General features: G+C 41.3%; 1 protein-coding gene across 1 annotated transcript in view; it reads right to left on the minus strand.

Moving 5' to 3' along the window:
• Positions 1–14,047, minus strand: part of PLCB1 (phospholipase C beta 1) — a gene marked incomplete at its 3' end in the record, with an annotated part of 356,829 nt that overhangs the window by 259,372 nt on the left and 83,410 nt on the right. Inside the window, exon 3 of the mRNA XM_080341590.1 lies at positions 1,991–2,059. Within this exon, the coding sequence (XP_080197716.1) occupies positions 1,991–2,059 (69 nt within the window). The remainder of the gene's footprint in view (positions 1–1,990; positions 2,060–14,047) is intronic.

A 14,047-nucleotide genomic window follows, 5' to 3' on the forward strand; every position in this document is an offset into this window, starting at 1 on the left:
TGCCAATGCTACTACAGGAAGCAAGTTCTCAAATCAACGATGATGCCACCAGATCATTAGAGATTAACTTCTGGGAGAGCTAATAAACCTGTGTTAAGTGGAATCACAGCAGTAAGAAGTATTTGCGGCTGAGGAAGCTCATCTCTGTTCCATGTCTGCAGTTTACAGCGCAGGCTGTGGCATCTACAGAGCAAGAGGCTCTGCAGGTCCCAGCCAACCACACCAGAGCCATCCTGCTGGGTACAGCTCAGACCCATCATCCCTATGAGCATCACCCTTTTACCATGCAACCAGCACACTGTGAATGACTTCTGCGTATGCTACATGTGGGATGTTTGCTTTCCCGCACAGGAACTACCCCTAACCATAGGTCAGGATTTATGTTCACCTGAGTGCAAGGCTTGCTCCTACCTGGAAGCACAGGTGTGGAAAAGAGCCTCCGAAAAGCTGGGGATTTTGGCAAGTATCATGCAAATGTGGTACTAGAAACCTCTATGCAATCACAAGCTGCTACCGCTTGACTTGGAGCCAAGCCCTCCTGCTGCTGGATGAGTTTCAGATCTTGTGTGGATGTGACACAAGCAGGGCTGCTGTAACGCTCGCTCACCTGCAGTCAGCACTCCTTTGCTCGGCCCCGCAACGTGGATCAAAGCAAAACCGACACGACTGACCCCAAAATGAGCATTTTGTTTCACATCGTTTGTGAGATCCCATCAACAGCCAACCCAGGTGCTGTTTTCCTTCTGCCCACACGCAAATCAATGACAAAAAAGCAAACTCATTCACATAGGTGGTGCGTTTCACCTACCTAAAAGTCAAGATTTTCTTATACCTTTCATTTAATGCCACTGCTGTCAAATTGTAACATGTTGTAACAAAAACAGCCTTTATGTAACCTAATAAATAAAAGCCACGGAGGCAATAGCTATGCATAAATTTTAGCTAAAAACATTTTGTTAGAAGAACATGAATGTCCTCTGAAAAGCGGGTAGCATTTTAAAATAATGTTCTAGCCATTGTTAATACTTTATTGCTATTCATCATAGAACCATTAATCACGGTGAACTCATTTGGTATTAATGTGGATGTCATAAAGTACTTCTGTTGCATTTCAATTATAACCCAGCCTTTAAAATGCTGCCAGCACTACATGGAAAGCTTTGAAAACCAAATCTGAATAATCTGGTTCAGAGATAACCATGATCGCATTCTGGCACGGAGAAACAACCTTTTCCATTCCTAACGCCCATTCCCAAGGAGGAGAGGAGTCCAAGGAACCACCCCCTTTCCTCCCCCAAGATGAGGGGAAGACAAATATTCCTTTGGGCTGCTCCAATCCCACCGGTTCAACAGTGGCTAAGCAGCATCAGGCCATACGTTCAGGCCCCTAAGGAAATTCCCTTTTTTCCTATCACTCGTGTGATTCCTCGAGGCACTATTTTGCTGGGAGAGCTGAGTGCTTTAGGTTTTCCTGTGGTGTGTAGTGTCTGTCCAAACAAAACCACCAGAGAGAACATATATCTACAACCTACTGTCTTTAGAAACAGCAAAGGAGTATGGAATACATCAGAACAGACCTAAGGGAGCTGATATCCTGACCTCTCTGATGGCAGTTTAAAAAAATCCCTTTTTCTGGCCTCAAAAGGCACTGGAAGAGGAAAACAGGCAGCACAACATGCAGCATGGACCTAACCAACTGTTAGCTCCTTGTTATCAGGGAAGCCAGGAGCTTGTGTAAATTTACCTTGAGAAACCAGGATTTTTGTTCCCTCGCTGGCAGCAGAGCTTCCAGCAGCATTTTACACACAGAATCAAATCACAACAGCTCAGCAATTGTGACGCTTCTCATCAGAAACCATGATAAATGGAGAAAAGACAGAATAGTTCTTAATAGCTAAGGGAACTTTAAAAAAAATTCTTGCATATAATTGCCATTCTATTTTATCTAGGTCATTGATATAACATGTAAGCACACAGCAAAAATTCCTACCTTGGGAGCTCTGGCATGTTTTCCGCATCTGGCATCTTTGACAAGGCTGATATCTAGCAGCTCAGTCTCCTAGAAGGAAAAATTGCAACACAGATAATGAATCCATTAGTCCAAAAGCCTGGCTGTGTTTGCAGTGCCCCGCTTCCCACATCTGTCAGGGGTTTGCATGTTTGCAATGACGCCTGTTCAAACTGAGAACAGCTTCAAGGAGTGCTCTGTTACACTTGAGCCATTCTAATAGCAATACTAAGACTTTGGAAACATGGTTTCCTTAAAAATGTGCACATTTACTATGATATGCAGAATATATAGATGTCATATGAATCAAGCTTATTTCTTGGATCACTAAATACCAGCTGCTGTGGTGCGGGTTTTTTTTTCTTTTTAATACAACTTTAGCTTTTTGATTATATTCACAGTGTGAAAAAGGTGATGTTACAAACAGAAACCCTGCCCCTGCAATCCAAAACCTACTTTGCTATTGCCAGAACATTTTGAAAAGTGCACATTAAAACCCAACAAGTGTTATATCTACAATGATAACAGGTTCCAACAATTTTAGTGACTACCGCTCAATAAAACCCCATATACTTTTGACAAGCATTTCATAATTCCTACACAACTCTCGAGTTGTGGGTTATACAACACATGCCATACTTGGAAGAAAACTGGCACATGATGACAGCTTCTGTTAGGCAAATTCCTCCCTTCCCCATATGCACGTGTGATATAAAGAATCTCCTTTCCCTGATAACCTCTGGGCTCTCCACCCTTCCTGGCAGCCCAGGGAGGATGGGTGCTGAGCTGAGCCCGCCAGTGCCAGCCCAATGGGTGCACCCAGCCCTCCGGGATGAGCGCGGGCTATTCGCCTCTCGCCAAACACACAGCAAATTATAACCTTGAGCCAAGATCATTTTCCCCAATCTCACCCTGCATCAGGGCGTTTCTGGCTGTTGCCATGTTGAGTCTTTCTAGAATGCCTTAATATTTCTGGGCAGGGAGCGTTTGGAAGGAGGAAGGATGCTGGAGATAATTCTCAGCAGCGGCTCCCTCACAAGCACACGCATCCAAGTGGCCTTGCGCGAGTTCTGCCAGGAGCGAGAACATCTGACCTGATGTAGCATCACTCGACAATCCTAAAGTACATCTTCATACGGTCTGCCTCAATTACACTAGCATTTGGATTAATAGTCCATGTTGGCACGGCTTGATTACATACTAGATACAGTTTAAAAGTACTTGAGCAGGAGAGTGACCACACAGCAATTAGAGCTACGCCAGTTCAGTGCATTTCAGCCTTCCAGTAACTACAAATGCTGTGCAGAGAATTTGAAATTTCTGTGCCAGACAAAGCTACTACAATTTTTTTTTCAGTCCAAAGAGAAAAGAAAATAATATTTTCTCATGAACATGTTCTTTTGCCACAGGTTACTTTGTATCCTTATTTCTTTTGCATTTTAAGAGACTCCTTTCTGTACAGTTCTTGCAGATCTTTTGTGTCTATTAAGACATAAGCTCTACCACCAGATTTTCATGTGACTGTATATTCATGACCTTCCCCTCTGTCCCACCTATCAATCCCAATCCTGTTACAGTACCATGCAATTTGCATAAACACTTTTTCCCCTCTTTATCTAGGCTGTCTAGGGGAAAATTGGACTTCAGAGTTCTTAATTTCTTTGTTCATACTTTCCTGAAACAGGACAAGGGGAGCAAAACTTGCAGGGATTCAGAAGAAATATCAGCAGGGTTGTCAAAGGTGGTATTCTGTAACCCTCCTGAGGAAATCACCTCCACTACACCAATACACACGGACACAAGCACTGTTCCGACAGCACTGCAGCCTTTCAAACGGATGGCTGATGGATGGGCAGAAAAGCTTGTCCACAGCTGTCCCTGTTCCAGCTCAGGAGCATCTGATGGTTTGTGAACCCAACGTTCAGGTCCAGTTTGAAGCCAATCTGACTGCCAGAGCTGAACTATGTTGATACTTATCCTGCCAAACACGAGCACAACTGATACCAGGAGTTACAGCAAAGCTCAATACTGAGTGCAGAAAAGCCCTTAATGAAGCAAACTCTGGGTAATCTCACTCTTCAACAAGACACCTGTGTAAGGAACATCTAAAAATTGCAGAAGACAGCGAGCACTGCTCTCCATTTCCTAACATGACTGGTCTCTTCATCTCCCAACATGACTGGTCTCTTGGCCTGGATGGCGCCAGCTCTTCACCAAAGTGAAATGGCTGCGATGGTGAAATAGCAATGCTGATTTTTACCAAGCACAGCTCTGTCTCTGGGTTTCACAATAACATTCCCACATTCACATCATTCCTCTCTCAGTGAAGTTTATGACTCGAGTCCCAGTGATGCTGCAGTAGTGCAAATATGCCTCCGCGTATTTTACTTCTGAAATCTAGTCCATGCCACATTCGCATCTCAAAATGCAGCACAATACTCCTAGTGCTTGTGCAGCTGCTATAAAACAGAATTGTTGCCCCTCCCTTTTCTTTTAAAGAAGCGTTGGGAGAATGGAATGCCTCTGGTACTCTCTCAAGTTGCTCTTGTGAAACATGACAGTGTCAACTACATCACATTTTCACCTGCAATACATCAGCAGTAGAAGGCAAACTTGCTGCTTAACACATTAAATAAATATATATAGATAGATAGATAGATAGATATACAAAAATCAGAGATAAAAGAGCCAAAGAAGCACTATTAAATAGTTCTATGTGCAGGTAAAGTGTAATAGAATCACAGTGTGGCAGCAGGTGCACCTTTAAATAGAACAGGAAAATGGCCCACGGGAGGGCTTATCTTTGAGTTAACGCAGGCGGCCGTTCAGATACCAGCACGAGTGAAATGAATGACACAGGCAGCGCTACACTTGGGTTCATCACACTCAGAGCAAGAACTCAGGTGGGAAACAGGAGATTCACGACATAATTACAAAGGGAAGGAGACCAGACAACACAGCACGAAAGGCAAGAAAATGAAAAGGAAACGTGGTCTTTGGGGTGAGAGGCCAGGGGTTATATTTGCCACAACAAATAACACCAGTGCCCCAAAGCAGTCTCCAGCCCACTGTGAAATGTTCTACAGAAGGTACAGGCACACACACAGCATGTCGTAAAAATAAGATTTTGCCAACTGAAAGGACTGACAAGCACTAAAAATAAAGGCTTTAACAGCAAACACATGAGAGAAATGAAAGCTGCTGAAGAAAAATGGATCTTAAACAATGATGCTGAACCACACACAGAGTGAATTTCAGAAGGTTTTTTGTTGGATTGGTCTGGCATTTTAGCTTTAAAAAATAAAATAAAAAAGATAAACAATCATTTATTCACTTACACAAGTGCAACTAGACCTCCCGTAACACGAACACAAAAAGACACTTCAAATGGAATAACACACATTAGAAAGAGACACAGAAAAGGAAAAGGCAACAACCAGCAGCCCCAAGGACAGTATAAGGAATCACCAAGATACTTGCAGAAAATGTGACAGCCTGAGGATCCAAGACCCAGCAAGGACAGTTTAAGAAGAACAGGGGAAGAGTATTGTGGCGCTACTTTGACAAGACCAGCTGGCATGGCTGTAGGAAAGGTTGACCTGATGTAGAAAGCAGCTTTTATAATCCTATCCCTATAACCCTTTATATTCCTGTTTGACACAATCATTTAATTTGCGGGGTGATTCTCTCCTGGGTGGTAATTACAGAAGCCACAGGAAAACAAAATCCAAAGTCTCAGGCACCATCAGGTATCAGCAAGGAATGGTCCAGGCTCCATAAATACATTTTGTATGTATGTTCAGCTCAGCAGAAGCAATAGCCCAATAGATGCTTTAGCCTATGCTCTAAAGTAGACAAGAGCAGTATATAAATCCACACAAGTGCCTCTGCAGGCAGCATTCAGCAGGGCTGAGATAAATCAGAATTTATAATGTGCCATTTCTTAGAAGTTCTTTGGTTCAAAAATACCAAACCTCCTGGAATTCTCTGACCCCTGGGCACTTGCTTTCATCTTTCAAGCAACTAATTAAAGGGGCAGGGAGCAACTTCCTCCCAAAGGAGAGGAAAGACAATTTCCTATTTCCCTATTGCAAAATGTGGGCAGACTTTTGTAAAGGGAAAATACACTTAAGTACCGGACAGAATAATGCCCCATTTCCTGTGCAGCGAAACAGTCCAAACCCCCCTCTGTTTAATTCACCAGGAGTTTTGCTACTGACGCCTTCCGTGCAGGTCTGGAAAGTGCACTCTGTGCTGCCCGAGGCACGGAAGCCGTAGCAACTGGAAAAAGAAAAAACACACACACACCAAAAATATCCAAACACCAGCACACCTCTGCAAGTCCAACTTTTCCCTCTTCAGAGACCTCCAGTCACTGCTGTCGGGACTTGTTAATCTTGTAATAGAGTAACATCTCTTAATGCAACCGATAGATCCCCCCAGTAATTGGTAATACGGAAATTCTGGAGAAGTGAATTATTAATCCTACTATGTTTGTTTTCAATTAGCAGGCGCATTTATATAGGGCTAGATTGTGCAATCTTGCTTTTATGGGTGAGCACACACTCACTAAAGCAATAGATTGTGCAACCCTCAGTGCCTACTTGAGCACTTATAATTAGGCCCTTCTGAATTTAATATAGTAACACCAATTTATACCAGCTGAGGATCTGGCTCACTCCTATTTTAAACTGCCCAAAATGATGCCAAGTGAATCACAGTGTCTTGGGAACTCGGTCATGACGTAACCCCAGCTACAGAGCAGGATTCCTTCTGGATCCCACTGGAGAGCTCTGCTCAAGGGCCATGGGCAGCACGGTGGGCTGAGAGCGGGATCAATGTCCTCCAAAACTTCACAAAAACTATGTCAAGGAGACACAGCAAAGCGGGTGTGCGTTACAACAGCTGCGTGAGTTAGTGGGTCCAGATATCTCACCACTTTACTCACAACCCTAACAAAATTAATTCCAGTGTGCCCAGAGTACTCCCTGGGGCTGAGCAGCTGTGTATTGCTCTGACCCACGTTGTTCAAGCTCCATTTCCACATCCCGTCTGGTCAGATGTTCCTTTTTCCCCATTATATGAAACCTGGCAACTGTGGAGCACAGTTCTCATAGTCACGTTGCTATAGCCTTTGCCATTTAGGGATACGGTCTAATTAAACTCTGAAAACCCATCTTCCACTTAGCTTTAAATCTGTTCTTTCTAGTTTCAAATGTGAAGAAGAAACTGCGTGCCTGAAAGCTTATCTAACTCTTCCCAATATTACCAGTCGATCTAATGGGAGACACAACATTCAGCCTTGAAAGTTTGTCTGACATAATGTTAGTAAAATAAACTTTGCAAAACTAAGCCAGTTTTGTAAACAAGCACCATTGAGTGCTACTGGACGGTAACATCTGGTGAGAGTTCTCAAAGGGAAATGGCCATTTTGCTGAAATAAACTTCAAACAGAGACTTAAACATCTTCTGTTGGGAATAGTTAATCATAATGAAACGTTTCTTTAATGGAGAAAGACTCTGCCTTATCATTTTCTGAACATGAAAGTATTGAATACTTCCTGAAGCAAAAAGTTTATGCAGTTCTGGGTTCCTTTTGTTTTCAATCTGTATTTTAGAAGTGGTATTTAAAATAAAGCTACGAGTGACTTCCTTACAACATGTTGGAAAGAAAACACTAAGATCAACATTTGAATCTGATTAGGAACAATTACAAGTTATGCTGAAGAAATATCTGTTCCTATAGATTCAGAATAGATACATACGCAAAGTGAGCAATTTAAAACCATTTACAGAATACACGTCATTTAGATTTCATAGATTTTGACAGTGTAGTGATAAATCCACCACACTCAGATTAAGTCCAGAACATTTAGTGTTAATTTAGAAAGGGTGCTTTCACAGCTGGGGGATGTCATATAGAATCCCCCTGTTAAAAAAAAACATACCTATTTTTTTCCCATTATCATTAAAAATAAATAGAATGAAACACAGTGATTTGTCTCCTCATCCCAAAGGAAAACTGTGGAGGACTGGTGAAGTTGATTTAACAGAAACACGCATCGGTGGCTACAAGAAAAAACAGTAAGGCTGACAATGACATTAATGGGAGCTGAGCTAAGGTAGCGCTGTGTTTCCCGTTTAGAGAATTCAGAAGCTGCATCCCACTGGAGAGAGCCAGTCCCTGAAGAAACTGTCTCCATGTATCCTCCTGGCAGCTCACAATTCAATTATCAGGCATCAAAATCACAGGCTGTGTCAATAAGAGAGCAGCACAGCTGCACGTACGCCCTGAAGTCAATGGTAAAACTCTCTCTGACGATAGCAAAGTCTTTTCCTGCATAAAGTTGTTCTTCACAAGTTTTATTACCTTCTCACCTACTCTTTTTACCAAGCCTTTGAAGGTTATTAGATTAATGCTGTAGCGTGCCAACCTGCCCAAAGCAAGCAGACCTCTTCTAGCTTCTTGTAGGTGATGCTCCTCTCACAGAGATGATGAAGAAGCAACCACAAGGCACTCAAATAACGGAATAAATACTCAGGTTAGACTGAGCACATATTTCTAGATTAGCTTCCCCAAGGGTTATTAAATCTTTGTGTTCAAATCTGGTTAAAGCAATTCCTGAATTCTCTGCCTTCTGAACATCTATTACAAAATGCAAAGCCCGAGACAAATCCTCCACCTTGGCACTCGAAATTAAAAACGAAGCGAGAGACACTGAGGGTCAAGAGACAAAAACACTTTGCTGCCTCCACTACTTCATTCAAAAACACTTATTTTCAAGCTCTTCCATTCTGGCCAATAAACGCTGGCAAAATGGAAACTTTTTCAAAAATCAGTTGAACAAAATGATTTGTTACCACTCAAAATGAATTATCTGCAAATTTGAACCTGAGCTAAGCTTTATTGGGTGGTCATTAACTGTTCTTAACTCAAAAATGGTTGAAGGACCTCAGCACCGCTGAGGCAAGAACTAGTATTTATGATTGCACACAACTGCTCTGGGAATAAGCTCCAAATACCTTGCAAGGTTTCTTCGCTTGCAGGTTCTTCTTGAAGTGCCGAGTTACACGACATCCTTAGTAAATGGTCTTTATAGCAATGACTCCTATAGAAGATCAAGCCAAGGACTGAAAAGTTTTTGCCATCTTAATAACACCAAGTCTCTCAGTGTATCCCTGGAGATATAGGAACAGCAACATTTTCTAGTACAGGGAAAATAGTCTGCAGTCCATATGAAGCACTGGGCTCTTAGGAAAAAAAAAATGAGAAGAAATTTTCACGCTAAGTACCCTTTTAATAATGAAAGTAAAACAAGTCTCCTGCATCTAAGCATATAGTTCTTTGCTGCTTCATTAAGGAAAATTTCATTTACTTGGATTTACAGATGGTATGGCTAAGCAGTCTAGAAACTGGTGCATAGATTTCACAGTGTAAGTCTTCATGCAAATAAATAGTCAGGAAGCAGAAGATCATGCAGAGGTAAAGATTTGTTCCCTGCCTTCATCACCGCAAGCTGAGTGAAGGTCACGCTGAAGAGTCAAGAGTATTATGATCAGCAATCATTTGAGATTTTAAAAGTAATGCCCTGAAAAGGCAGAAAATTTCTGTAACAACAGACAAAACTACTCTCCTCCCTCTTCAGCCATGTCCAAAACTACAGGTCTAGTCCAAAATCACCAGTGCATGATCAGGTATAAGTTCCATTTGGTATATAAAAACTACTCCTTTGTTAGTCAGAGTATTGGTATATAATCCACAAAAACAAGCCACAACCCTTAATCTTGCAGCCTAAATACACAAGACGATCAGCGGATGAAAGGAGAAATGGGTATGTGAAGTAAACTCCTAGCAGGACAGAAGAAAACAGTGGCAACACTGAAAAACTATCTCTGTATCTTAGTCCCATACTTATTAGCTGCATCCTACTGTGCTACCCTGCAATGGGAAATCCTGCACCAACAGGAGCTTATCTCTCAAGTTCAGCAGCTCCAAACTTCAGGCTTCTCATCCAGACAACTTGGTTTTCCTACAGCTGCCAGTGGGAGTCGCATGGACAAAAGCACCTTGGATGGACTGGTTGGAATTGGATTGATTCTGCTAAAATTGCTCCCGGGGAGCTGCTCATCCCACACGCACAACTGGGTAACAACAGGAGGATAAGGAGAACTGATGAGATGTGGCCATATTCAAAAGAGAAAGAGCTGGGGAGGACCTGCTTCAAAAGAAAATACAAAGCATATTGTAGGCAGCCTTCATAATGGTACTTGACTGATTTATATTCACATAACTGAGAACCAACCTGGCAATTTTTAGCTTTCGCATCACAAGGAAAAGTACAGTGAATTGAAGTTTTAAGTAGCGGATTAAAAAAAGCAGTATTTCTATTAAGAAACTTCTCTTTTCATATCAAAAGTCATAATCATTTGTCATTATGATGATTAAATGGCTTCCTGGAAAGGGCCATATCATATTTTGGGGGTGATGTTTTTGTGCCACTCATTATTTCTCTCTGACCGGGGATCGCAGAACTACATAGATCAGTATTGTGATTTTTGGATTGGAAGCGAGTAAAGTGTGTTATTTTCAGCAGAGTACCCAAAATAGTGAAGAGCTGAAGCAGAGACTTTGATCTCAGGCGGAAGAGCCGCTGTCCAACTCCTGCCCACTGCCCCACATCCCTCTGCCACCTGAGGCTGCAGCTCCTCCTCTGCCAAACCTGCCCATAAACACACATTTTTCCAAGACTGAACAAGATCAAGTCCTTTGAACTTCTTTAAAAGTCCCTTTCAACTCACGCAGAACATCAACACATTTACGGCTTTGAATTTGTGCTTTTAGAAAAGCCCAGAGCTTTTGGTTGCTTTGTATTAAAACAATAAAAACTTTTCATAGATGTAAATAGAGCAAAACTGGGAGATTAGGGAAGTGGATTTGCTCTCCTTCCTACATAGAGAAAGAGTTGTAAGTTTAGGGCTCGACATAGCAATACATGCCCTACTTACATGCCTGTGACTGCCGTGCAGGGATAAGGTAAAAGGGTAATCAGCTGAAAACTGTAGAGAAGCACAATGTATATTCCTGCCAGCTCCTCCAGCTAAGGCCCTGGCATGTGTTACTTAACTGGAAAATCCACAGTTCAGGCACAATTCCAACTGGAGAATCCAGCTATAACACTGATGCTTAAGCACTAAAGACAATACATGAAAACTCACAAACTGACCTTTGTAACTAAAGGCACTTCATGTTTCTAGAGTCCAAGGTTTGGTTTCTAGGAAGTATTTAAAGCTAAAACTGCACTAAAAGATGTATTGTTAAGGTTTCTCCCCTAGACAAAAAAAATCTCTTGGGATCAGTTATTTTGCCAGCATACTTGTGATTACAGGGTGAAGATTTCTCACTGGGGTTTTGAATAAATCATCCTGGCTTTACATCTAATCCATAGCAGACGTGGAGACTGAAGAAAACCTCTAACATCTACATTTTAGAAAATGGGAAGAAGGGCAAATGACCCCAGCAGCTGTAGGCACATTAGTCTGACAGGCAAAGCTTTAGATGAGATGATGAAAGGAATATAATAATGTGAAGGTAAAACAACAAAAAAATAAGAGACTGCATGAGCTTGCCAGCCAGATCATATCTAACTAACCTGAGATTTTCCTTCTTGGCATAGGAAGCTTTGAAGAGCTTCTCTGCCTGAATTTTGATTAATTATGTGAGCCAGAATTGATACAACATCATGCAAAAATCTGCTCACCAGTACGCAGCTGAATTTAACTTAAAGGAGGTATGGAGAGGGTTTCAAAAGCAACTGCAGAACTGGGAGTATGATTTTATTAGAGGAGACTAAAAGAGCCTGGCTTGCACAGAACAGAAAAAGGAAGGCTAGGAGGGGTATGATTATTGCCTATAAATACATGCATTGTATAATCAGTTGAGAGGAACAGGAGCCATTCAATCTAGAAAGAAATAAGAATTGAGCTATATAGGTTCTAATAAGTATGGGCAAAATTAGGACTGTTTTTCTTTAGATGTTGAAAGCAAAAATCCCTTTTAAAATTGAGTTTGACATGTTTCTGAATATGAAAATAATACATGCACTAAACAACATCCAAAACCATAGAATACACACAGAAAATCTTTTCCAATAATACAGATCTAAGGGAATCATATTTATTTACAGTTAAATCCTTAACTTCCTCCCTTTGCTACTTACCTTGTAAATATAAGTGAGTTTAGGACATAGTTATTTGTTCAGTATTTATTAAGGAATTAATTAGAGGGGAGTAAGAATTTCTCACTAATTTACTTTATACGAGCTGTAATCATTATTATTTTTGCATGCTCCCAGGGTTTATGGATAAGTGCATCTCAAAAATCAAAGCAAAAGAAAGAGAATCCCCAGATCAAAATCGGTGGGTGAATCTCCGAAGGTTTAATTTACATTCATCTACTATTAATATGAATGCATAATATTCTTCATTATTATTTTATAAATCTCTAGCTAGATCTGGGAAATTCTTTTTATTAAGGTATTTGCATGTGCACGCCTCAAATTCTTCTAATCTTGGCAACTGCATTTGAAATTAGAATCTACACTGAAGGAGGAAATACGGGTCATTCTGCAAACACACCAGAGCTGAAGTCAATGACAACTTGTTGGAAGACCCTGAGTTCCTGCCAAGCCACGTTTCCCAAAATATTTTGCCCTATGCCACACTCAAGCCTCAATTATCAGCTACTCTGTCCTGCAGGAGCCAGCTGCTCCAAGCACCAAAGGCACACGCACAAAACATAACCAAGTCATCATTCAGTAAATAACTTGGTGACAGATAGATGTGTGATTAGGTCGTCTTATCTTTAATTAAACTGAAGAATGCATTTTTCTTAATAAGGACTTCAGCCTACACGTCAAAGGTGCTAATATTTGGTTGTGTTCAGCATTACACTCGGTCATGCTGTAACACACTCGTAATTTTGCATTTGGTTCACTACCTCAATCTAACAGTTTGAGGGCTGTTATAAGGGGTTTTCCTTTTGCTGTGACTTGTCTCTACTTATTGACAGCACACACACACAAGACATTTTTCTCTCCTATCAGGGCACTCTTTGCTCTTTCCTGTTTATTTTTTGTTCCAGTATGTGGAGTTAAATGCAAAGCAGCCAACCCAAGGTTAACGCTGTTATCTAATGATGTGTCCTTATTTAGCAGTTAGTTTTACTGCAATCTTCTGCTCTCTCCCCCACAAATGTTCTCACTTCTGTTCTCTAGAGCATAATTATTCTAAGTACCTTTCCCCCAGCAGCAGCATGTTAATACTTCTTGGCTTTTCAAAAGGAGGTTTGTCTTCTTGAAGGTGACCGAAACACAGCTTGAAGAAAGTATCAAAGGGCTCAATCCTCACAACAGGAGATTTGGACCCACGGACTGTGTGGATCTGTGCGACTGATACACCCAAAGTTATAGAGATGTACAGCACAACACTGCAATCTCTGCTTTTTTGAAACACCTCCGTGGACACAAGCAACCTGCAGGACATTTAACACCCAGGAGCACTGAATATTTCATATTATCAGAAAAACTGTCTCACTGCACGCGATCTGTCCACTGCTCTTCATTGGATGTCAGCCCTTCATTTCTTTAAAAAGCATTAACCAATGAGCATGAAATAATCATGCTGGGTGACTGCCTGGGTTGGGTTGGTTGTTTTTATTCTTCAAAGTAGCAGCCAAGGTGATTTTACCAATTTCCTCAAGTGAAGCTACAGTTTCTGAAATAAGGCTTGTCTCTCCAAAGGAGATGAATGTAAGCCAAAACGGTTTGGAAAATATGTTTTATGCCTGCTCAAAAAATCCCAATTACTTCTTGTCTGCGGGAAGATCTAATGCCTTCCTGCTTGAAATACCTCTGGATTTTAACAGCCAAACAAGTCATCTCTTTCTACCAGACCTCTGAAAACACAGCCAAGTTTAAACAAACTACAACACCAGAAAGTCTCCATTTCCACATAAGGAATATAAAAAACCTGTGGGGAATA

The sequence above is a fragment of the Nesoenas mayeri genome (genome assembly GCF_963082525.1).
Source record: "Nesoenas mayeri genome assembly, chromosome: 3".
NCBI lineage: Eukaryota > Metazoa > Chordata > Aves > Columbiformes > Columbidae > Nesoenas > Nesoenas mayeri.